At 45.6% G+C, this 25,258-nt stretch overlaps 1 protein-coding gene across 5 annotated transcripts; it reads right to left on the bottom strand.

The window, feature by feature from the left end:
* Window positions 1-935: 935 nt before the first annotated feature.
* On the bottom strand, window positions 936-25,234 carry LOC116546407 (TRAF3-interacting protein 1-like). Of its 5 annotated transcripts, XM_032272682.1 has the most exons (12): window positions 24,576-25,234; window positions 23,986-24,147; window positions 21,158-21,301; window positions 20,645-21,061; window positions 17,510-17,581; window positions 16,363-16,438; window positions 13,485-13,586; window positions 11,723-11,818; window positions 5,662-5,763; window positions 2,850-2,870; window positions 1,789-1,873; window positions 936-1,334 (listed from the first exon to the last, which is right to left on the bottom strand). In XM_032272682.1, exons 1-12 carry the CDS (start codon window positions 24,633-24,635, stop codon window positions 1,247-1,249), a joined length of 1,425 nt encoding a protein of 474 aa, XP_032128573.1. In that variant the 5' UTR covers window positions 24,636-25,234; the 3' UTR covers window positions 936-1,246. The 5 variants fall into 5 exon arrangements, with proteins under 5 accessions (XP_032128573.1, XP_032128574.1, XP_032128576.1 ...); XM_032272683.1 differs by lacking the exon at window positions 11,723-11,818 and having other exon boundaries at window positions 938-1,334; window positions 24,576-25,232; XM_032272685.1 differs by lacking the exons at window positions 11,723-11,818; window positions 13,485-13,586 and having other exon boundaries at window positions 941-1,334; window positions 24,576-25,230.
* Between the last annotated feature and the right edge of the window lie 24 nt (window positions 25,235-25,258).

The following is a 25,258-nucleotide window of genomic DNA, read 5'->3' as shown; positions in this document are numbered from 1 at the left end:
TCTGCTCCACCAAACCCCTGCCCCACGTCGCCTACGTCATCAATGTCTCCCTCCACTGGATCATTCCCATCATCAGAAAAATAATAACTCCCCTTGACACTGCCTTTCCCTCTTCCTAGTCTTATTCCTTCACTTCTCTTTGTAACAAAAAACTCCTGGAAAACCACATCTGCTCCGCTGCCTCCAATTCCTGCCTCTTATTTTATCTGAAACCCACTCTGATCCATCCTGTCTTGTTTGTCTTTATATTGCTTATGACATTTTTTTTTTTTTTTTTTTGAGACAGTCTCACTCTGTCACCCAGGCTGGAGTACAGCCGCGTGATCTCAGTTCATTACAACCTCCACCTTCTGGGTTCAAGTGATTATCCTGTCTCAGCCTCTTGAGTAGCTGGGCCTACAAGTACATGCCACAAGGCCCAGCTAATTTTTGTATTGTTAGTAGAGATGGGAGTTTCACCATGTTGGCCAGGCTGGTCTCAAACTCCTGACCTCAAGCGATCTGCCTGCCTTGGCCTCCCAAAATGCTGAAATTGCAGGCATGAGCCACCATACCCAGCCTGCTTATAACATTTTGACCATCTTCTATTTTTTATTTTTGTGCAAATAAGCCCCTAAATTTCCCCTACTTTTTCCTCAGCATTGTTTTCATGCTTAGAAAGTCTTCAAATCTAGAGGCCAGGCACGGTGGCTCACGCCTGTAATCCCAGCACTTTGGGAGGCCGAGGCAGGCGGATCACGAGGTTAAGAAATTGAGGCCATCCTGGCCAACATCGTGAAACCTTGCCTCTACTAAAAATACAAAAATTAGCTGGGCATGGTGGGGCATGCCTGTAGTCCCAGCTACTCAGGAGTCTGAGACAGGAGAATCGCTTGAGCCCAGGAGGCAGAGGCTGCGGTGATCTAAAATCGCACCACTGTACTTCAGCTTGGCATCAGAGCAAAACGCCATCTCAGGAAAAAAAAAAACAGAAGCAGCAAGTCTTCAACCTAGAGATCAGAGAAATGCAGTCCAACACTTTCCCATGGATGTTAAGGTTTAATTTTACATGCATGAGGGGCTTTCCTCTTTCATCCATCTGCTAAGCCTGTTGGCCTATGGTGTGAGGCAAGAGTCTACCTCACTTTTCATTCCTCGACACCAAGTTTCCAGCACCATCTGTGGCCTCCCTCTCCCATCGCTCAGTGGAGGCACTGTGCCCAGGGGAGAACACACTATGTAACCGAACTGCCCTGCTGAGCCAGCCTTACCTCTCCAGCGGTAACACTTCCGCGCTGTCTTGCCGTTTGACCCGGGGAGGTGCTGGTCTTGCACTCCCAGGCCGAGGAATTTTTCTAAACCCAAATATCAGAAAACCAAAAAAGGAGTATGAAAGGCTTACACATTTCAAAGTGGAAAATCATCTCCAGACCATAATCAAGGGCTAGTTAGGACACACTATTCTGCAGAAGAGGAAGAATGTCCCGTTAACCCAACCAACCAGAAAGTGTCCATCTTTTAAACTATATTTTCAGTCATTTCAAAATACCAAGGAAATAGCACTACTATCATTAATCAAAACATGACATAATTCAGACATAATTTTGAATTCCCCTAAATCTCCAAAATATTCTGCATATGGTTATATAACTGAGGTACAGAAAAATGATCTACTTTTTTCTATTCTCTACAAGTAATTCCTCGTAAGTTAGCTCAAGTGCTAAATAAACAGCAAGAAGTAGAAAGAGAAACATAGCAGCGTCCTGGGTGTGGTCACTGCTGAGGGAAAGGGATTAAAAGCACACAGACCTGATGCTGGATGAAAGCTCATTAGGAATTTCTGGAATCTCTGACACCTCAGTCTTATCTTGGCCAGCAGGTCCAGCGTCTCCTTCTAAACAAATGACAATCAATTAGCAATTCACAAAGGAAAAAACACACTGACAACCATTTGAAAATTCTTTTTGCGTTTGTATTTGCAGTTATTTGCAATCAAATACATTTGTAATTGCAAATACAAATGAGCAATTTTTCCATCAATCATGTTGTTGAAGATAAAACCGAAGTCTGATATCTAAGCTTGGTGAAGATTTGGGAAAATGGGTACACTCAAGCCCAGGAAATACAAACGGGTTCAACTACTTCAGAAATAGAATTCGAAAGGCAGGCTGATCAACTCCACACTTAAAGGAAATATAACCCAAGAGGAGAAATGAACACATGTCAAGATATTCACTTATCATCATTGATAGTATTGACAATTAACCGGTAACTAAGTAAATTATGGTACAGCCACATGCTAGTCCCTTTTGTGTGAAACAATCCAGTACAGTAATATATCTAAAAATTATATATGTACACATATATATGCAGAGAGAGAGGGTTCTAGAAGAATATTCATTTAAGTTATAAGCAGTGGAATTACCAGTGCTGTTAAGTTTTGTTCTTTATGTTCTTCTGCATTTTTTGATTTTTCTACATTGGTATGTACCATATTATGTTTCCAATGTGAACAAAGTTTTCTTCATTTTGATAAAAAGAATTAAGCGGTAAATAATAAGGCCTAAACTATTAAGACAATTAAGTTTACTCCACTACTTAAAGTAAAAGAAATTAATAATTTAGAAAATAGTCAGAATTTGAATATTAGAACCATACTTTATATTCTGGGAAAAATCCTGAAATGTATTCTTTGCAAACTTAAAACATACAAATTAAATCTCAAATTAAATTAGGGTAGTTAACATCTGTTTCCATAAACTAAGCTACTTTCACTAATGCACTTCATAAAACATAAATCTTCGAGCCCATGTTTACATTCACAACATGCATCCTGATGTGACACACAGGTGCCTAAGGCCATTCCTCACCTGCATCACTGGCGGAGTCGCCTGAAAAAAAAAAAAGCACAGCAGAAAATTAACTTTAGTGTAAGTGAACCTCAATATAGTAAACGATGAGAACAGAATTAGAGAAAGAGCACATTGTACATAATTGTCGATGTCTGTTAGAAAAAAAGATCATTCCCTCATAACCGCTTTTCTGATGTCCCTATTGCCATTTTGTTTTATTTTCAAAGATGGAAAAACAAAGCGTAAACACACCGTGCATCATAAAATGGTATTACATGGAAACAGGACACAGGGGTGTGGAGACAGCACATCGGAGAGAGGAAGTTAACAAGTTCATGAGACAAGAATTGACAAAGCCAGAGCCACAGAAAAGCATCTAAATGTGAGGCAATGATGCGACAGTCTGAACCCGGCCAGCTAAATCCCAGCCGTTCCTAAGACTGGGAGATAGCCAGCAACAGCCATCTTATAGACATAATCGGTATTTTTCCATCAGCTCCTGAAGCAGAAGAAAATCTCCCAGCTCAACACAGGCCCACCTCTGCACCTTCACCCATGATCCTTTTCCTTCAAGTGCTGAGTCTTGGGGACAAATGTAACCTAAACAGTCAAAGTAAATGAGCAGTGGCACCACAGGGGTGGGGTGGATTCAAAACCACAGGTGGAAAATCTCTGTTTCACACTCTCAACATGCATGAATGCACTTGCAGAAGAGCGGAAAGAACATGGATTCCCAAGACAACCCAGAACACTACACGGGCAGACACAACTCCTCATTTAACATGGCTCCACCCCAGACAGGGACAGTTCACACAGCCTCGAGAAAGCATCCTGGGTTATTCTGAGGGTCTACACCCAACAGAGTGAGGAGCAAGCACTCCAGACACTTCTGGCTCGTTTATTCGCAGGAGAACTTTTCGTGAGCGTAACAGTCACGAGCTCATAAACGCTGCCCTAAAGAGGGGGGCTCTGGCAGGGGGAGAGTGGCCAAGCTTGTAGATCAAGGGGAACCGGGAGGCTCTAGAGGACCCTATTAGTGTGGGCCTGGGAGCCTCCAGAGGTCACGCCCCACAATGCCACAGCACAGTGGGCAGCCTGGCACCCTCCAGGGCCTAGGGGACTGGAGGGCACAGTGGTTAGGAGGGGCCTAGAGAATGTGGTCCCAGATAGTGCCACTAGAAGGGCAGTTTCAGAGACCCCAGCACTCTGGGGAAACGGGGTTGGAGGACTTAGCTCAACCGTGGGACGGGACTGCTCGGGACCAAGAGCAAATCTTCTACTCATGGCTGCGCAGCCTGGAGCATGTGCTTAGCAGAGACCAGCAACCTGGGGGTGGGCAGCAGACCCAGCTGCAAACCCCCAGCTCTTTCTTTAAAACACCAGGGGGTTGGGGACAGACTCTGGGTCACTGAGCTCACAGAAAGGTTCCTGAGAGGCGCAGTTATTCAACCACAAAGCTGATACCCAGAAGGAAAGTGAGCACAGTAAACTCTCTACCTTTCCATGGAGGCTTCCAGTCCCCGTCACCCAGAACCCAAGGCACCTGCCACACGGCACACAGCTTCCTCCCTGAAGCCTGTGCTTCCATGGCACCAGTGCTCTGCCAGCTCCTGCTCTCATGGTTTTGTCCCAGGTGACTTCGTCCCCACCCAGGCTCCCGCCATCACCGGCGCCAGCAACTCTCACAGCTCCTCTCTAGCCTGTGGTCTCCCTCCACGCTCCAGGCCAGCTCCTCCAACACGTGCCAGCAGCCCTGGAATCCCTTCTCTGTTCCTGGAGCTCCTCCACAGTCCAGGCCTCTCTCTCTCTCTCTCTCTCTCTCTCTCTCTTCTCTGGACACTCTTTTTAATCCTCCCTAATTAACATGGCCGCTCGTTAAAATCTAAATATCATTATACTGCTCCTCCTAAAGATATGATTAGCCTCCTGCTGCTCTTCCAATAATGGCTAAACTCCATAAAGTGGCACAGGGACCTGGCTCTGCGCTTCCTCTGGGCTGAGGCAGCCCTGATGCAGTTGTGTCCCAGCTAGGATCCTGGTTTATAAATCCCTTCTGCCCTGCAGGCTCCCTGGGCCAACCTTACCACCCAAAGCCCCTCCTGCCCCAGAATGCCACTTCATCAAATGGTTTCAGTGAATCTTGCAGCCTCATCTGCACCAGGAAGGCAGAGGGCCAGTCTGACTTCACTGGCCAATGCACTCCCGGCCTCAGGGCTGACATGTCATAGGCCTTGGACAGGTATTTTCTGTTTGAAGGAATCAACAAGCATCAGCCACACCCCACCCTGTCGCTGCCGCCTGCACAAGCCTTGATTCCCTGGGCACCGGCACCCCTGCAGGCCTGTTAGGAGCTCCAAGGCCTTAAAACACAAACACTGAATGGCTATTTTACCAAAGTTTTTTTTAGGGCTGAGAAAATTTATGATGAAAGTAAAATGTCACTGAGGTATAATTCAACATTCAAAAAAAATGACAGAAAAATTATGGTGGCCACAGCACCGTGACCATGAAGTGTGGGTGGCACACTGCTTGGCCCGTGGGGCTCTCCAAGCAGTGACCCTGAAACTTCAGGGATCACTCATGACACCTCCCGAGTGATGAACCATGCCACCTCCTCTCACTCACAAAGCACAGAGGAGCACGAGTGGGTCTCACGTTATCAAGAAACCACTGTGTTAGATTCTAGTTTATGCAAAAAGCCAGAAGTGAATCACTCGCCACGTTCAGATCCAAGGGAAAGCCTTGAGCTCTGGGCTGTGGCCCTTTGGGAAGAAGGCTCTGGAAGGCTGACTGCTCTCGCCAGAAGAGGACAAAACAGGACCATTCTTACCTTTCTGCTTCACTGCAGGGTCGGGCTCAATATTCTCACGCCACAGACTAGCTGACTTATCATCTGAAATACTAGTTGAGTTAATATTAGCTTCTTTTGTTCCTGACATAAAACAGTTTGAAATTAGTCATTAAGACTGTACACCAAAGGGCCGGTGATCAGCGGCTTCGTTAACACAGAGCATGCTCACTTATCTACGTCTTCCCACACTGCGAGTTTACAAAGGATTCACCAAAGGCAGTTTTTAGAAAACATGCATCTAGAATGTTCCTTCCCCATGGGTGGCTCTGCAATTAGGTGAAGGGGAAAGAAAACCCCAGACTGTGTGTCCTGGGTCTGCTTGGGCCAGGAGGAATAGGCTGTCCCCGCCCCCATTTCTGGAGCTACCTGACACTGCCAGTCTCCACTCGCCCCACACTAGAGCCAGACCCAGCAGCTGAGAGGCTGCAAGTAGGTGGCTGTTTCAGGAACGCAGGAAGAAAAGAAAAATATTTTGGACACAGTGCACAGTCCTGGCCATATTGAAAACTTCCACATACCTGCCTACTAATTACTGACTGATGTTCCAAAGTTTATGAAGACAGAAAAAATACCAAATACCTGAGAAAATATTTTTGCTATGAAAAACGAACACAGGCTCGGCACAGTGGCTCACACCTATAATCCCAGCAATTTGGGAGTCTTTGGTGGGAGGATCACTTGAGCCCAAATGTAAAGACAACCTACGCAACATAGGGATAGGGAGACCTTGTCTCCACACAAAATATAAAATTTCAAAAACTAGCCAGGCATGGGTACACACACCTGTATAGTCCCAGCTATTCAGGAGGCCAAGGTGGGAGGGGTCACTTGAGTCCAGGAGTTGGGAGATGCAGTGAGCTATGATCACGCCACTGTCCTCCAGGCCAGGGAACAAAGTAAAACCCTATCTAGAAAAAAAAAAAAAAAGGGCCGAGTGCAGTGGCTCATGCCTGTAGTCCCAACACTTTGGGAGGCCAAGGAAGGCACCAGCCTGGGCAACCTGGCAAAACCTCATATGTATAAAAATTAGCTAGGAATTAGCTAGGAGTGGTGGCAGGTGCCTGTAGTCCCAGCTACCCAGGAAGCTGAGGCAGGAGAATCACGTAAGCCCAGGAGGATGAGGCTGCAGTGAGCCATGATTGTGCCACTGCACTCCAGCCTGGGTGTAAGAGTGAGATCCTGTCTGGAAAAACAGGGGATATAGGGGCCGGGGAAGGGGCTAGAGGAACAGGTTCTAAATTACAACAGGACCCAGAGCTAGAAAACTAGCCCATAGTTAAAGGACCTGCCACTCTAAAAAGAAACTAAGAGACAAAAATAAAACTGGAAAAATGTTCCCTTTCCTGAAACACAATCTTATAATTTCTTCAAACTATTCAAAACAGCTTATATCAGAATCAACCTGACATTAACTACCAACTGTCTTATTTATAATGTAATAGAACTACATAAAATAGATGAAATATAATTTTATAAAGACATTTTTATCAATCTATGAAAATGTTGCTGACTTAAATAGTCTGATTCAAATAGTTATTTATACTTTATACAGGGTAACCAGAGAATAAACATGAAATATTAAGTTCTTAACAAAAAAAATAAAAATCAACATAAGCTTGGCAATTCTAGCTCAAGAAAACACTAATCATTTTAAGTTGTATACTTGATTTCTAAGTGTCAAATATTTTCCATACTCTACCATACCCACCACCATCACAGTAAGTAAATTATAAATGCGTTATCTTCATTCTGTAATTCAGAGACCAACGACACTCTGCACAATTTTACCTTTCCAAAGTTCCAGTAGTATTCTTATGTAAGCTTTACTAAACCCCAGGTTCACACCAAGAGACACAACATGAAAACAGACTATACGCTCACTAACGATACCACACTGTAGAATCAACTTTTAATCACAGAGAAGGGATTAACCAATCTGTCAAATAATAGCTTTTAAAAAATAAATAATGCACTTATAAAATGAAAATGATAGCCAGGCTCGGTGGCTTACGCCTGTAATCCCAGCACTTTGGGAGGCCAAGGCAGGCTGATCACCTGAGGTCAGGAATTCAAGACCAGCCTAGCCAACGTGGCGAAACCTCATCTCTTCTGAAAATACAAAATTAGCTGGGCCTGGTGGCAGGCTCCTGTAATCCCAGCTACTCAGGAGGCTAAGGCAGGAAAATCACTTGAACCCAGGCGACAGAGGTTGCAGTGAGCCAAGACCGTGGCATTGCACTCCAACCTGGCAACAGAGCGAGCGAGACTCCATCTCAAAAATAAAATAAAATAAAATAAAAATGGCTATAAATTGGAAAAAAAAAAAAAAAAAAAAAAGAATCACAGCATAAGCACAATCTATTGTCTGGAACTACCTGGTAACCAAGGAACCTTGTAGGTAAGAATGTGAGCCCTGGCTCAAGACTCCCTAGGGTGGAACACTGGTGCTCCCTCTCTCCACGGGCTACACCTTGGTCAGACCCCTCAGCCTTCCTGGGCCGCAGTCTGGCCTGCCCACCTCATGGAGCCATCCTGAGTCAAATGAGATCTTGTGCATAAAGCAAGGAGCCCTGTGGGCCGGCTGGAAGGGCCGGTCCCTATCAGTCACTGTTATTGAAACTAATCAGACTTGGGCCCACAATACAACTGCAAGAGATCGTCATTCTGCCAGTGCTCTGCACGAATTTTAGCTACACTGAGTTAAATGTGATCAAATAGCCAGTGTTTAAAAAAAAGAAAAAAACATTTCTGGGACAAAGAGAATACAGCTTGGGATTCAGATGCTATCAGGAAGTAATAACTGAGTTGAGTTAGACAACACTTTTGTGTCTATGTAGGAGAATGTACTTTTGTGTCTATGTAGGAGAATGTAATTTTTTTTAAGCTGCATGTTGAAGTATTTACAGACAAAGTGTTAGGATGTTTTTAACATATTTTGAAACAGGTCATTAAAATATGTAACTATATGCTGGGTATGGTGACTCATGCCTGTAATCCCAGCACTTTGGGAGTTTGAGGTGAAAGGATCACTTGAGCCCAGGAGTTCAAGACCAGCCCAGGCAACAAAATCAGATGCCCTCTCTACAAAAAAAAAAAAAAAAAAAAAAAAAATTAGCTAGGCATGGTGACATATGCCTGTAGTCCTAGCTAGTCGAGAGGCTGAGGCAGGAGGATCACTTGAGCCAAGGAGTTCAAGACTGCAGTGAGTTATGATCATACCGCTGCACTCCAGGCTCAGTGACAGAGCAAAGTCCTGTCTCAAAAATATACATAAGTAGCCGCGCGTGGTGGTAGGTGCCTTTAGTCCCAGCTACTCAGGAGGCTAAGGCAAAAGAATCGCTTGAACCCAGGAGGCGCAGGTTGCAGTGAGCTCAGGTTGTGCCACTGTACCCCAGCCTGGGTGACAGAGTGAAACTCCGTCTCAAGAAATACATATATACACACACACGTAACTGTACATTAAGCAAAATGGCAAAAATGTTAGAACTAGTGAATCTAGGTGAGAGGTATATGGACATTAGTTGTACTCTTTCTACTTTTATTTTTCACAATAAAAATATTTAAACAATTAAGCAAACATGAAATGAGGAAAACTAAGCAAAATAAAGACCTGGCTTAATGATCCAGAAAAACTTGGAAGTGTCACACAATTGTAAAGAGAAAAAAGCACAGCTTACATCTTGCATAACAACTGAAGTACAGGAAGAAATTGTTCATGTTTTCAAAAAGAAATGCGTAAGTTCCTCGTTGAACTCTTTGAGACAGAGTCTTGCTCTGTCGCCCAGGCTGGAGTGCAGCGGCACGATCTCAGCTCACTACCTCCACCTCCCAGGTTCAAGTAATTCTCTGCCTCAGCCTCCCGAATAGCTGGGACCACAGGCGCCTGCCACCACACCTGTCTAATTTTTTGTATTTTTAGTAGAGACAGGGTTTCACCATGTTGGCCAGGCTGGTCTTGAACTCCTGACATTGTGATCCACTCACCTTGGCCTCCCAAAGTGCTGGCATTACAGACATGAGCCACCGGCGCCCAGCCAAACTCTTTAATCCACCCAAAAAATCAAAAGGATAACATAAACCCCACAAATTCTCTGATGATGACCCAGACTATGGGCACAGGGCTCGCTAGGGCTGGGTCCGTCATTGCAACACAGGCCAGCTTTCTTTGACAATGTGGACTTTTCTTTGAAGCACTAAGAAGTACTGTGAGGACCGGCTTGCTAACCAGACCCAATGGCAGTGCACCTGGGGTTCACCCTCAATGAAGAAATCAAGGAACTGTAACAACTGCCAGCAAACTCTGAATTCCAAATGTTAACCATGGCCACTGCAAGGCAACACCTTCGACTGCAAGGACAGAGAGCCCAGGCCCGCGCCATGGCAGGACCCCAAGGGAACAGGGCCAGGGTGGGGAAGGAGAGAGAGGATGGACCAGGAGTCTCTCCAGAGCGCAGGCTCTGCTCCTGGCCACTGTTCCCGACCCCCAGCACGGCCACCCATCCCTACACCACCACCGACGGAGAGACTCTGCTCCTCAGCAGGTGGCATCAGGCTCCATCCCTATCTCTGCAAAAAGCTGAACCCAGAACCCACAGTTAGAGTCTCTGCTTCTCACTGCGGGGGGCTTGTGCTATCTCACACCTGTGGATATTACCTACACAGTGCTCACTACCTGTCTGGAGAATGCTTTCAATTTGTTCTACATCCACTGCCCATCTCAGGATGAGCGCTGTCTCGCCCTGATCCGGGGCTGGCAGTTCAGCTGAGGTGACCTGTGATAAAGCAGGTTAGACCGCAGCGTGCCTGGGACGAGCCACCACCTTATGGACATCACCTCCTTCACCCTCAGGCAGGTCTCTTTATACCCATTTATGATGAGGAAACTGTGGCTCAGAGAACCCCCTCACGTGGCTGGCTAAGGTCATGAGACAGGTAAGCAGATGGTGGGGAACTGCCCCAGCGGTCTCAGAGATGGGTTCCCAGCTACCCGGATGGGGGCTCCCAGCAGTCTACCCCTCAGGCTTTTGCCACTGCCTGCTGACCTCTCCTGCGTACAGGACCGCAGAGCGTCTGGGCATTTCCCCACAGATGCCTGGGGATGAGGAAAGCTCCCACAAAAAGAAAACATACATCACAAGATACGGTTGAGCTATAACATGCATTTCCACGTGGCAAGGGCTCTCTTCAGAGGAAACCCCTGCTCCAACTCAGTCACCGTTTACTGCACCATCCCATGCTACCAAAGACCCAGGTAACTCCCATACAATCGCCCTACTTGGAATAAAATAACCACAGATCACCTTTCACACTGCAGCTGCTGTACCAATCACGCCCAATCCTAGAAGTGCCAGCTCTGAGGGGAATGCATGCAGAGAAAGAAAGGTGTACCCATCGGCATTCCAGCTACACTTCAGAATTCATCAAAGTCAGACAGATACAAGGCAAGCTGGGCCTAGCAAAAATCTTATCTCCCCCTAAAGTCTAATTTTACACTATTTTTTCCTTAAATGCAACTGAAGAATTCGAGTATTTCCGAAGAATTCCATCTGTAGTCACAGATGACCGCAGTTACTGATACTGAACCAAGGCCCATCCCCTCTGAGCCAGCAGGATGATTGGCTGTGACAGGCCGGCTTCCCCAGTGCCTGAGAAGCACTTTAAACATCTCTACTGCGAGCATTTTCTGAGAAGAATATAGCAGGGCAGGATGAAGACAGAAAAACCGTTTCTCTATGTCATCACCCACACCACTGTGAAATCCCAGCAGCAAAATTAAGAAACCATTTTGACTGAAATGTAAACATAAGCTATGTACCAAAAAGGCATCAATTAACTTAAAGCTGAGTTAATAAAGTGACGTAACTTAGCATATTAAAGCAGTAAAACCTCAAGTCATTTCCAATCTTCAGTACATCATGAAAAAGTCTGATGAACATAAAAGTGTTTAGAATAATTTTTTTTAAATGTATAACTACACTGAGACATAGCCATTCACATTAAAGGGGTAAGGAATTGAAACTAAAGAATCTATTTTTCTTACCGATTTCTGAAGTTGTTATTTCCTGATTTGGCTCGTTATTTATTCCAGACACTATGGAGTCTAAAATTTTAGCTGAAATATTATCCTCCTTCCTTCCTGACATAAAATAGTTAACAACAGATTAAAATACTGTAAAAGACTTTGTGTTTGGTTTAGTTGGGGTTTATAGGGGATATACGAAGGTCACCAGCAAACTGTCTCGTCAACTAAATGGCCAATTTTCAGCCTCCACATGACTCCCTCACATTAGAGCTTGACAAGAAGCCCCCTCTCCTTCCCTAACACTTTCTTCCTCTCCAAGTTTTCCTCCAACTTGTTGGACTTCTGTTTCCTTTGTGAGGATGATCCTCCATCTTTCCTCCTCCTCCTCCATCTTTTTTTCTCTTCCTCCTCCTCCTCCTCCTCTTCCCCTTCCCCTCCTCCCCCTTTCCTTCCTCCCCTTCCCCTTCCCCTGCCTCCCCCTCTTTCCCCCTCCCCCTCCTCTCCCTCTCTCCCCCTCCCCTTCCTCCTCCTCTCTCCCCCTCCTCCTCCTCTCCCCTCCCTCCCCCACCTTCCGACCTGGGAGCCCACAGCAGGCCCCGGAGCTCACCACACCCTTTCCTACCTACACACGCCCCTGGACTACTTACTGCCCATGGCTGTAAACATCACTCGTATGCTAGAACTCTCCATTTTTGGTTTTTACCTTCAGTTTCCCCAGCTCTCTCCTATCTCCAAGTCTATACACCCAGCTGTCTACTAGATGTTTCTACTTGGTTGGTCCACAGCCACCTCAAATTTGTTGTCAACACAGAATCCCTAACAGTGTCACCCATTCCACCAACCAGCGTCTCCTAGAACCTTCCACGTCAATAAAGGTCACCCCCAGGAACCTAGACCCCTCCCAGAATGAATCGCATCTTTGATTTCCTTCCATCCGAGCAAGTGGCATCCAACCCATCAGCACAGTAAACCCAAGCTGCTCTCACCACTCGTCTGAACTATCACCTCCTCTCATCTGGATGCCACAGCCCCCTCCTTACTGCTCTGTGGCCTTTATTCCTGCCACTCCACAGTTTTAAAAGGAGGCCTTCTAAAACCTAAGTCAAATCTTGCCTCTGTCCTGCTTAAAACCCTCCAAGGACTTCTGTATGCACTCACTGTGAACCACAAAGCTGCTGTGGACCAGGACCAGCAGCTCTGGGTCCTGCTTACTGGCCCAGCCCCTCCCCCATCGCTGTTCCTCTCTCTACCCGGCCTCACCACTCACACCGGAAAGCCTGCCCCAGCTCAGAGGCTCTGCTCAGAGGCTATGCACACCTGTGTCCTCCTTTGCCCAAGTCAGCTCTCTGTCCAGATGTCCTCCCTCAGAGACATCCTCCCTGCACAGCCCCTCATCCCTGCTCCTCTTGGCTTCGTTTTCCTTGAAGAGTCATCACAAACTAACATGCAAAAATGCATCCCTGAGTCATAAATGTCTGCAGAATCAATGAAGTAAGGCTCAAATGGACAATTTCAGCCTGTGATTGACTCAGAATAAGAAATTCCCACCTGGTCGGGGGCAGCCCTGCAGGGGGCCAACAGGTCCCTCTGCCCCTCTCCATTCCGGCCCGAAGGCAGTGTTCTAGAGCTCAGGCCCCAGGGCAAGCAGGGCAACACCCATCCAGCCACCCCTCGCAGACTTCCACATGTTCAATGACCAAGCAGAAGCAAAGGACCAGGCGGCAAAAGTTTCAACTCTCAACACTCACTCACAGCCTCCACTATGGCTCACTCAGCTTACCGAGCTGTTTCAGGGTATGCTCCTTCTTAGCTTTATAGTGGGAAGAGTTATGTTCTTTTTCAGGGGAAAGACTATTTTCACTGGCTTTAGGGTCCCTTCTTCCTGACATAAAATTGCACAATGAAAATATATATTAAACTTAATTTGTAATGTAAAGCAGTTAACAAACAAATGAAATTAAAATATCCTCATTAAGTCAAAGTGATCAGCTCTATATGCACAACTTAGGAATAAGCAAAAATTGTCATAATCTTATGCAGAATGCCTTCTGGATTCTGCAGGATTCCAGAATGACTTTAAGAGTCTAAGCATGTTTAACAAACATGCTCCCCTCACATCCCATAGTGAAGGCTCATTCATCCCCTCGAGCAGAACACAGAGGTCCAGTGTCTCACACACCTCTGGAAACTGGGCATTTACCCAAATGCAAACCTACTTAAGCAAGGCAGAATGTTCGGGAAGAGTGCCAGCTGTGCTGGGAGACCTACAGTGAGGTCAGCGCCTGGCTAGCAGGAGGAGAAGACAAGAGTTCACTGGGCTGTTGGTAACTCAAGAAAACTCAGTGTCAAAAAACCCAAAAATGTCTGGTAATAAAATCTCTTAAGATACAAAAGAACCCCAGAGCACAAGCTCACCAGTAAACACAGATGCAAATATCCCAAGTGATTAGGAAAGGGCAGATGATACAACTGTCTGCTTAGGAAACCCAAAAGAACCAACAGAAGATCTACTGGATTAAGATGCAACAACAGGCCGGGCGCAGTGGTTCACATCTGTAATCCCAGCACTTTGGGAGGCTGAGGCAGGTGGATCACTTGAGGCAAAGAGTTCGAAACCAGCCTGGCCAACTTGGTGGAACTTCGCCTCTACTAGAAATACAAAAAATTAGTCAGCATGGTGGCATGCACCTGTAATCCCAGCTACCTGGGAGTCTGAGGCAGGAGAATCGCTTGAACCTGGGAGGCAGAGGTTGCAGTGAGCTGACATCACGCCACTACACCCCAGCCTGGGCAACAGAGCGAAACTCCATCTAAAAAAAAAAAAAAAAAAACTGAAGCCACTACATACCAACAATAATCATTTTTTAAATGAGAGAAAATACCATTTCCAAGAAAAAATTAAAAATAAACCAGCAAGCAACCACTGTGACTAACAGACACAGCCAGGCACATGCACACGTGTTCTGGAAAGAGGGGGACTGAAATTAGAGGTGTCTAATCTTCCTAACCTAATGAGAGCATATCTTTAACACAAGTCCAATTACATTCACATTAGTTTGTTCATTTTGCAGGAGTGGAATTCTTTGAGTTGTGAAGTGATTTTAAAATTCACCTGGAAGAATAAGCAAATAAGATGGCTTAAAACTTTCCTGAAAAGAACATTGATAGGAAACTGATAGTAAAAATAAAACAGTGGAAGTAAAAACCACCACACACAAAAAAGCCTATAACGCAGACTACAAAAGGCATCACAGAGCAGGAGAGAAGCGTTCAATTAATTAGTAACCGATCCTGGAACCTCTGATGAATTTGTCTGACAAAACAGATTCAGAGCCTCATCTTATATCATGAATTAAAGAGATAAAATATTAAGCGAAAAAATGAATGATAAAACACAAATCTTCACATATCAAATCTCTGGACAGATTGCCAAAAGAAAGATTAGAGGCCTCAAGTACCTAACAATTTAACACTCAGGCAAATCAGAAACCAAACCAAATATAATTAGCAGAAACAAACTGGAAAAAAAATAAGAAACACACGCAAAAATCGGCAAATTGGCAGACGCCCTTAACATGCAGTGCACGTGTGCAAATCAGTAAGAACACAGACTCCAGCAGCAAGAAGAACCCAGGCAAACGAAAGGACGGGCAGATCAGACAAGCCCAGAACACTCACATACAACAAAAAGTACCATTTCACTAGCAATTAACTTTTTGTTTTTCATCCACCAAAATCAGCATGCCTTTAAAACACTGGAGAAGGTGTGGGGTGAAGGGCCGTTAAGGGCACGCAGAAGCTGCAATGCCACGCCCTTTGTGCCAGCCACTGCGCTTCTAGAAACCTACCCCAGAGCGGTCAACCAAAAGAGAGCAAAGGCTTCTGGCACAAAGCTGGTCATGAGCACACTACTGATTCTCGTGCAAGAGTGGAACCCACAACGTAAGCTACCCCACAGAGGCAGGCTGAGAAAGCCTCCTTTCCTACGAGAAATTCCCACTGCTACGTCTTGCCACCCTTCTTTAACCTACACAATTTAGGAAAAGGATGACTTTCCGGAAACTAGTGCTGCTCATTCAAAACAATGTCATACTTCAATGGAAAATAAGCCTTCAACACCGTGGCCTCCAGCAGGGCTTCCCTGCATGTGCCTGGCACTCTTGTGTTCGGCAGGATGATGAGGTACTACCCTTGAGCGAACCACAGGCCAGGCCTCTGCGCTCCGGCTTTTAGCCTGACTTCAATCATCATTTCTGTGGTTTTTAAACACATAAACATTATCCACCTATGTATGTGCTCTATGTCCAACCTGTGTAAGGATTAAATGTAGCCTGCCAATGCAAAGGACAGAACCACTGAAATGAAGACGGCTGGTAAGTATTTCCAGAAAATGAAAATTTGATCACAACTTTTAGATTTTAACACAGATCTCCGGCAAAGAGGGCTACTCTGCCCTGATGCCATCAGCTCACATACTTGAGCACACATGCAGGCGTGTGCAACGGCCACAAATCTGCATTATTTCCACATGCTGTTCATGCCCAGACACAGCAAGTCTGTTTTCCAGCCACAGGAGTTCTTTCCTACTAGATGTTGAGATTAAAGCAAAAAACAACTAACATCCATATTTTCAGCTGCATATGCAAGTTTTGTAGTACCTTCCACTGAATTTTTGGATCGCCGCTTTGATGTTTTTGTTGTCAATGACTTGGATGCTCTAGTGGAAATCTCAGTCTTAAAGAAAAAAGAATGAAAAGAAATTAATTGATGTATCACACAGCGATATCATAAGCAGATTTACTTTTCAAGCTCTGCTTTTGGAAGAACAAGTAGGAAATGCAGCAATAGTGCCCATATGCTTTAAAAACTCAATACAATTAAGGACTCAAGACCTGACAGTATCAATTACAAGGAAGCCAAAACCTTTTTTGCACTATATTTAGAATTCCATCTTTTTGTACAGCCCTAGAAAGGTCAGCAACCTACTCACCAGACTTTGAGAAACACTAATCTCTTATCAGATGTGCTTACGAGGACTCCACTTCTGTCGCTATATACTTAATTACTTAAATGCACTTGTAAGCAACTCTGAGGGTAAAAGTTTACATGTATTTTAAGCAGAACCCAAATCAGAGAAAACAGCATATCCTAGTCCTCCCTCCACTGACACAGTTCCAGTCTGACCACCTCTCTCTCCTAACTGGCCTCCCAGCCTCTGCTCTATGTCTAACCCATCTCCCCTGCAGCCTACTGAATACTTCCTGAAATGCAAAACTAGGTTACGAAAGTTGGCTTAAACCTCTCAGTGGCCTCTACTGCTGGGGATGAGTCTAACCTCCACAAGATGGCCCACGTGGGGATGATGGGCTTCTACCGTACCCAGCCCCAGCCCCAGGAAATGCATGGTGGAGTCCTGAACAGGCCAAGCAGAGGTTGGAGGGGTCCCTCCCAATGGACCTGTCTGCCTGGTGACTTATGTCTCCTCCAGATTCATCCTGAATGTCACCTCCCCCTTCTCCCCAAAATGACAACCCTATCATACCACACATCACACTTGTCATATAAAAGCATAAGTAAACCCAGGAGTGCCCCACAGAAAATCAGAGAATACACACGCCCATCTATTTTACCAGGAGGTAAAGCACGTAACACATTACTTTTACAACAAAATAAAATGGACCTATTACAGGTAGGCCCAGACCATACACTCCCTCCACGCCTCAGTGGACCAGGGGAGGACACAGCATTCACCAGACCCACACAACTACAAGTTGACATCTCTTAAGGTTATTTTTTAAAGTTTACCTCTGTTTCAGCCTTGGAGTCTTTAAAACTTCCATCTGACAACTTTTTAGACATCTCCCCTGAGCTTGCTGACTATTAAAAAAAAAAAAAATTCAAACTTTAGAATTATTCAAATCCATAATATCTAAAATTACATCAAGATATTTTCTATAACACTGACCAACAGTCAAATCATTCTTCCCATGAGAACATCTCAACACTGCTCTGATTAGCCACCACTGTTATTGCTGCCTGGATTCCCCAAGAGTCTTCCAAGCCAATGGCAGGGAAATCTTTTCCCGTAAGGGCAGAGTAGGTGGGCAAGGACTTCAAACACTCCTGCCTCTCAGGAAGCTACACAGGAACACAAATCCCTATGCCATGCCAAACTTCCTGGAAACATCCCAGTGAAACTCGGAAGTGAGGGAAGGAACAAACACCCACGGAGAAACTGCTCCCAGTCACCTCTGCTGATCATAAGGTAACTTTATCAATAGAATGGGGCAATACTTCTTAAGCAAAGGCTTCAGACTTTAAGTGAGGAAGGCATTCTCATAACATAAACTACATAAAAACCGTAAGCACCATCTCATCTCATGCCTTAAATCAATTCTCTAGAAGACACATTTCAGAGTAGAAGGAGAACAGACTGTCTTCACCGAGATTTTCCTCCAGGAAGACTGAAAAGCAAAGAATGCCTGTTCAATATTTTAACAATTCAATGTCCTCATAAGTTAATTATGAAGGTATCCGATTGTATCAGCAGTAATTACCCATGTCTGCAGGCTGGGTACTACGCACGTGCTACCCATAAAAGAGGCAGTTAAAAGAGGGGCCCGGGACCCCCACAGGGCCAGTCTAACCTAGCACCTGGCCTCTCAACTGCACTCTTAATTTTCTGAGTGTTTTCATATCTACTATTGTACCTCTTCTTTGCAAAAGCCCATGGGGTAGACTACGGTCTCACCACCCTTTCTACTAGACAGAAATAAAATGGGGAAGAGAATAAAGAATGACTGAGCTCTAACCAGGGTTAGAACATGAGTCTCCTGACTCCCCAGATCAGACGTGACTGAAGTCCCTGGGAACTGGATTCCTTGAGAGGCATCTCACAGCAGCTCACACCTGCCTGGCACTTTTTACCAGAAGAAAGGATGCAGCTGCCTCCCAGATCCACACGGCTCAATGAAGAAGCCCCCAGATTGTCCACAGAAAAGCCTGGCAGGCAAAACCACCAAGCGAGATCCACACAAATCTCATGGCAGCCGAGAAAGCACCAGCTTCGAGTAGGAAAATATCACTTCGCCATGGTCTCAGATGCTTTTAAACAAAACCATCATTATACTTGGCTCTGATATGTTCCCAAATATCAGCATCTAAGATTTTCTTTGGAACTATTTCTCTAAACTTAAAAAGTCAGTTGCCTCATTAGCAGTTTTAGGGAACATAACGTGGGGACCTTCAAGCCAGAGGCCTTGAGAGCTGAGGAAGGCTGGCCCCTTCCTAGGCTGCCTCGTGACAGCAAAATACACCAGAATGTGCTGGTGCCCCAGAAACATCAGATCCATGAAAAATACTTTTTCTTACACCTCTGAAAAGGAGCAAAAGATGGGGAATGTCCTTGTAATTTCTAAGACTCATAAGGAAAGGCAGGTTATGAGACATAGCATAGGGTACATTACTACAGGACGTGCAGAGGAGGGGGAAAGAGTGACATTTTAAATAATAAAACTCCAAAGTACCCTGTAAAACACCATGCTCAATTACGAACAAACCACCATCTTTCCTCATAGGCGCCCCCTTTCCCACTGTGACCCACAGATCTCAACACGGACTTGTACTGACCCCACAAGAAAGCCTGGTTTACAGGATTTTCTCAGGTCAGTCCTGTGGTGCCCACCCCCACCCCTGGGCAGGCACACCCTGAAACGCAGTGCCACAAGACAAGATGGCTGTCCCAGGAGGAAGGGGTCACAGCACCAGCCAGGCCTGCCCCTCAGTGCCTGGCTAGATCGATGGGGCAGATCTAAACCCTTTCCAACCTCAGTGTCCTCCTCTCTAGCAGCTGGAGATGATGACTTCCACCAGCTTCACAGGATGCTTTACAATTTTATATCCTCCAAAGAACGAGTAGGGGACCCACATAGTGGGTCCAGAAGGAATCCACACATTTAGAAAACGCTTTGAAACCAATAGGATTTTCTGGCCAACCCTAAATTTACCGGAAAATTTAATTAAACAAGAATTGTAGTAAACTGAGGTCTTATTGTACTTATCTGCTAATGCCTAAAAGCCCTTGAAAGCAGCCCTAATCCTTCATAACTGAGCAACATCCATGCTCTGAAAGACACCAGGCACACAACTCAGACTGCACATCAACACTGCATGCAATGCTAAAGGTAGAGGCTGCTCCAAAGCCTTCATGGCAATACCAAGAGCAACACAAACGACACAGAAGACATGCACAGGAGAAGCAACACACCTTAAAATACCTGCAAGACAAGGACAAGGGTAACCTTGCCAATCAGCTCAAACCCTGAAAAATGTTGATTTCTCTACATGCCTGGTGGGGAATCATTAAACTCTAAAAAGAGCAAGCATTAAATAATATTTTCCTGACTTCCTCCTCCAAATTATCTTCTACTACTCCCAAATCAAAATTCCACAAAGGGAGACCTCAGAAACCACTATCGAATGATCAATTCCATCTAGAGTTTCATGATCTAAAAGGCCCATCATCCCTTGCCTGGATGCTCTCCACCACCAAATGTCTACTGCAAAGCTACTAGGTGTCAGACCCTCTACCAGGCCGGACATCCAAGAGTGAACATGAGTGAAACCTTATGCTCTTAGGGAGCTCACGATCCAGCAGAATTCTCCCTGCACATGAAGTAGAAAAAGGTTGGAAACACACTGAATAATGCCTTAATAAATGATCAGCTGAACAATAAACTTCTGTTAAGGGATGAACCAAAAATAACAGAACTGGCAAGAAACAGGTATCTCTGGGTTTCTATTGAGAATCCAAGATTGTCATAATTTTAAATTGGCATAAAAGGAAACCAGTTTCCTAGTCACATTATAAGATAAAAATCATGTTTGAGACCATCACAAACTCTTGCTAAGTGAAAGGCGGGGTTTTTAGCAAGACTTTACCTTTTTCTCGGGTTTGTCGTGCTCTCTGTTCTTCTCCCTGTCTGGGTCCCGGGAATGCTCCCCATTTTTCACTCTCCGCCTGTCCCTGTCCTTCCCCTTGTCCCAGTCATGCTCCCGGTCCCTGTCTCTCAGTCTCTCCTTCTCTTTTCCCTTCTCACTCTTTCTCTCTGTCTCCTTCTCGCGCTCAGGGTCTCGGTCCCGCTCCCGGTTGCCTCTGTCTTTCTGCCGCTCACTCTCTGGCCGGGCCCGGGCTCTGGCTCTCTCTCTCTCCCCTTCTCTGTGTCTGTCTCCACCATTCTCCTTGGCCTTCTCCTTGCCCTTGTCCTTTTCTCTCAGCTTGCTGTCTTCTTTCAATTCTTCTTTCTGTTTTCGATCTCTGCTTGTACTTCTCTCTTTTATTTCAGAGTCTCTTCTACCCTAAAAAATAAAAACAAAATCATCTATGAATGTTTTTACCTAAACCACAAAAAGACTCTCTATTTGATTTTCAAAGACATGCAACTTGCAATTCACCTCCGTATCTTTGTGAAGTCTGGACTCTTCTTCTTGCACATTCTTATTATCCAGTTCCTGAGATCTTGGGGCCAGTGAGGCCCGTCCTTTCACTTCTCCCTTCTCTCCAGCTAACACCCTCCGCACCGCATCATCGCTGGAGAGCTTGTCATCCAAACGTAAGGAAATGAGGTGTTAGGTGAAATGTGATCAGCAGACGGAACAGAGTATCATCATTCAAAGATAGCTCATGAGACAGATTCAAAAAATGAAATATGTTTTGAAAATGTTATCTATTATATACAAAGCACAGGATAACTTGATAACTATTACTTTCAGCACTTCGGTCATTAACAGTAAAGTCCACCCAAGCTAAATGAATTCTGGTTCCCATCTACCCAAGCTGTCAAAAGTGAATGTGTGTGTTCAAGGTCAATAAAGCTGACCCATGCAACTCTACAAATACCTTAAACTTCTAATGGGATCGTAGAATCCCAGCCGTAAGTGCCTTAAGGTTTTATCTAACCACCTCATACCTATTAGGATGGTTGCTCCTAAAAAAACAGAAAACAACAAGCATTGGCAATGATGTGGAGAAATTAAAACTCTCATGCATTAATGTAAACTGACGCTGCCATCATGGAAAACAGTATAACAGTTCCTCAAAAAATTAGGCACAGATTTACCATATGACCCAATAATTCCCCTTCTGGGTATTTATCCCCCCAAAAAATGGAAAACAGGGTCTTGAAGAGATACTTGGATACCCATGTTCATAGCGGCATTATTCATAATAGGTAAAATGTGGGTGCAAACTGTACCATTGACAGATGAGTGGATAAACAAAATACAATGGATCCACTACAATGGAATATCATTCAGCCTTAAAAAGGGACGGAATTCTGACACATGCCACAACATGGGTAAACCTGGAGAACTCGGACTGCACATAAAGTGAAATTAAGTGAAATATATTAAGTAAAATAAGCCAGTCAAAAAAAAAGACAAATACTCCATGACTCTACTCATCTGAGGTCCCCCAGGTTAGTCAGATTCATAGAGACAGAAAACAGAATGGAGGTTGTCAGGGACCGGGGGCTGGGCGAAGAAGAAGTGAGTGTTTCATGGGGACAGAGTCTGTTTTGCAAGATGAAGAGTCCTGGAGATGGAAGCGGTGATGGCTGCACAACTTGATGAATGAATTTCCCACCACTGAAGTGTACACTTCAACATGGTTATGATGATACATTTTATGTTATGTGGGTTTTAACACAATAATAAAATTATGGGGGGGAAATCTGATCTAATTCAAGCCCTGTCAAATGCAAAATTATCCCTGACAGCCATCCAGAGTCTATGACATCTCCAGTCAGGAGTCCCACTCACTCACACACTCATTCCACAAGCACACGCAAAGTGACTGCCACGTGCCAGGCTCCATGGGCCAATGACTCACCATGTACTGGGGGCACAGACAGACACAACAATGAAACAACAGCCTGTAGGAAGCCTACAGGGGCACCCAAGTCGGCCTGGGAGGGAGGAGAGGCCTGGGCTCAAGGCGGCGCTCACAGGCGCCACACTGTTGCTCGGTGAGGCTAGAGGAGGAAGGCAGCTCAGGCACTAAGAAGCCAGCAGGCACCAGGGCACGAGGCCAACGGGAGACAGCGGGCCAGGGCTGAATGCCAGGGTGCGTGTGACTGGAGTGGAGGGCTCGGGTGTGGGGAATGACAGAAGGACCTGAGGGGAAAAGTAGCAGCAGGTCTCCAGGAGCCTCACAAGCCATGCCATGGAGCTGGCCCGGCCCCAAGGCCACTGGAAGCCAGAGAAGATTCAGCAGAGGAGACAGGAGTCAGATGTGCTTTTTAGAAAGACAAGCAACATAAAGGACCCGGGAAGGGGATCTGGGGAGCCTGGGAACAGAGGCCAGTGTACCAGCAAAATCTGTTTCCAAGTCTCTAAGCTTGCATGCTGGACCTGCACTAGGGCGAGGCCTCCAAGGAGTCGGCTGGACACCCCTACATACCTCCACGACCCACTGCTGTTGAGGGGGTTGAAACCCACCTCTTCCCATGTGCATTACATTTAAGATTAGCCCCCAGCCAACCACCCGCTAGGTATGTGGAAAACTGTATTAACTGTACTCTCAGTACAAGCCCAACCTGCTCCTCCATGGGCGACTACTTGGCCTTCAAAAGAAAGACGCTGGGGGAAGACCTTCTCCAATGTTCGGACAAACGTGGCCCAGGCTGGACCTAACCAGAGAAGCCTGAGGCCTGACACCCAAGTTTCCAGCCCACTGTGACAAGCTCGGGCAAGAACAAATCTACTCCCTGTACAACTGAAACAGCAACTGGGAGAGAGAGAGCAAAGAAGAGCAACAGGTAAGCAGACACCACAGGCTGGAGATGCAGGAAGAGAACAGAGACCTCCACAAGACCCAGGGAAGAAAAAAAGCACTCCTGCGACACCCCAGCCCTGGCTGGAAGCAGCTACCTGTCCTCAACGGAGCTCCAAAAAAGAGAAAGCCAGAGGGCACGGAAGCCTGGGCCTGCAGCCTCCAGCTGCCAACTGGGCACAGAGTGCCTGCGGCATTCCCGATTTTATATTGAAAGCTTGCAGAACTTATGTATAACAAACAAACACTTATTTGTTTTATTATTCGGTTTTAAATTACTCCTCCTGTATCTCTAGGGCTCCAGAAGGGGTAGGATCAGATTCGAAGCACGGCGTTTGACAGACACCACTGAAAGTCCTTCCCTAGACCGTCCACACGTTTGAGTCCCTCGCCCCCGACTGCTTTTTACTCAGGCACTAAGTTCAAAATGCCAGGACAGCGGTAGCAGTACCTTGTTGAGACAGCATTTTCCAATTATCTGGAGCAGCTCATTTGTTCTCTCAGGTTCATGGCCGGCCACAATTCGGGCTGGTTTGGCCAACAGTGGCTCTCCTGAAACCATTACAACCACATCTATGGCTTTCTGCAGGAAGCTGATTTTTGCATCTTTATCCTGAAATATTTCCATTGAAAATACAAATATTATAATACTTTGAAGAGTTTGCATTATCCTATGTTCAACAGGCACAGGATAGTTTCTGTTTACATACAAAGCTATTTTTAGATATATAACAAATCTAGAAATACTGATCTTTACTGACAAAACAAAATCAATTCAGTAAAACCTTTAATTTAGTTGATGGGCTAGCATTAACCTTTGAAATACCAATTCCATTTTTCAGTGAATAAAACTAGCATGACATGCAGTTGCCACAATGAGAAAATGAAATGAGAAAGGGAATATACATCAATTCATGAATTCACCGACCTTGTATTCCATCCACATGCAGCACAGAAACGGCACATACCACACCACCTGGATGACAAAAAGTCCCATCCATTAAGCGAGGGGTCGACAGGAGAAGCCCGACTCCAACCTACCTTCACATTATCAGACTTCATCTCGGTGTCTGTGTAGAGGCCCTTCATGAAACCAGTCATTCTAATCACCTTCAAGAGAGAAAAAAAGGCCACCACTGTCACCTCACGGACAGCCTCCTCATCAGCCTCATCCACTGTGAACTCCACACCTGGGAGATGTCAGAAATGACTGGCAGCCCAGACCCATCCACTTACTCGAGAAATACTTGATGTCTACCACACGTGTGTACAGGGCAGAAGCCAGCCAGGTCCTTACAGAATTTAGTGTGGCTGTATGGACAGACAGGCAAAGATGACACCATCCAGATACTAAGGTAGCACTTAGGCTTGGTACCTAGTCCACAGTCCAGGAGGGGGAAGGGGTGGCAGGAGCCCTTCCTGGAGGAATCACACCTAGATGGGGATCAGGAGGCTTACAGAAGAGTTGGACGCACATGCCAGACGGAAGAAAGTCCGCATAAGGTCCAGAGTCCTGTGCAAGAGATCCAAAGAAAGGTAGGATGGCAGGAGCCTGAGGCCAGAGAGACACTAGGGGCCTGGTGCAGAGGCCCTGTGAAGCCACTCAGGGACTTGAACTGAGCCCAAGGACCACGAGGAGGACATGGACAATTCTAAAGCAGGAAAGGGCCTGGCCATACAGCATTTTACAAGAATCCTTCAGGTGCAGTGGAGGGAATAGATTC

This window comes from Sapajus apella, unplaced genomic scaffold (assembly GCF_009761245.1).
Source record: "Sapajus apella isolate SASKATOON/1434 unplaced genomic scaffold, GSC_monkey_1.0 scaffold863, whole genome shotgun sequence".
In the NCBI taxonomy this organism is placed as follows: Eukaryota; Metazoa; Chordata; class Mammalia; order Primates; family Cebidae; genus Sapajus; species Sapajus apella.
Note: the sequence above shows the minus strand (reverse complement) of the source record. Positions and strands in the feature narration are given on the sequence as shown.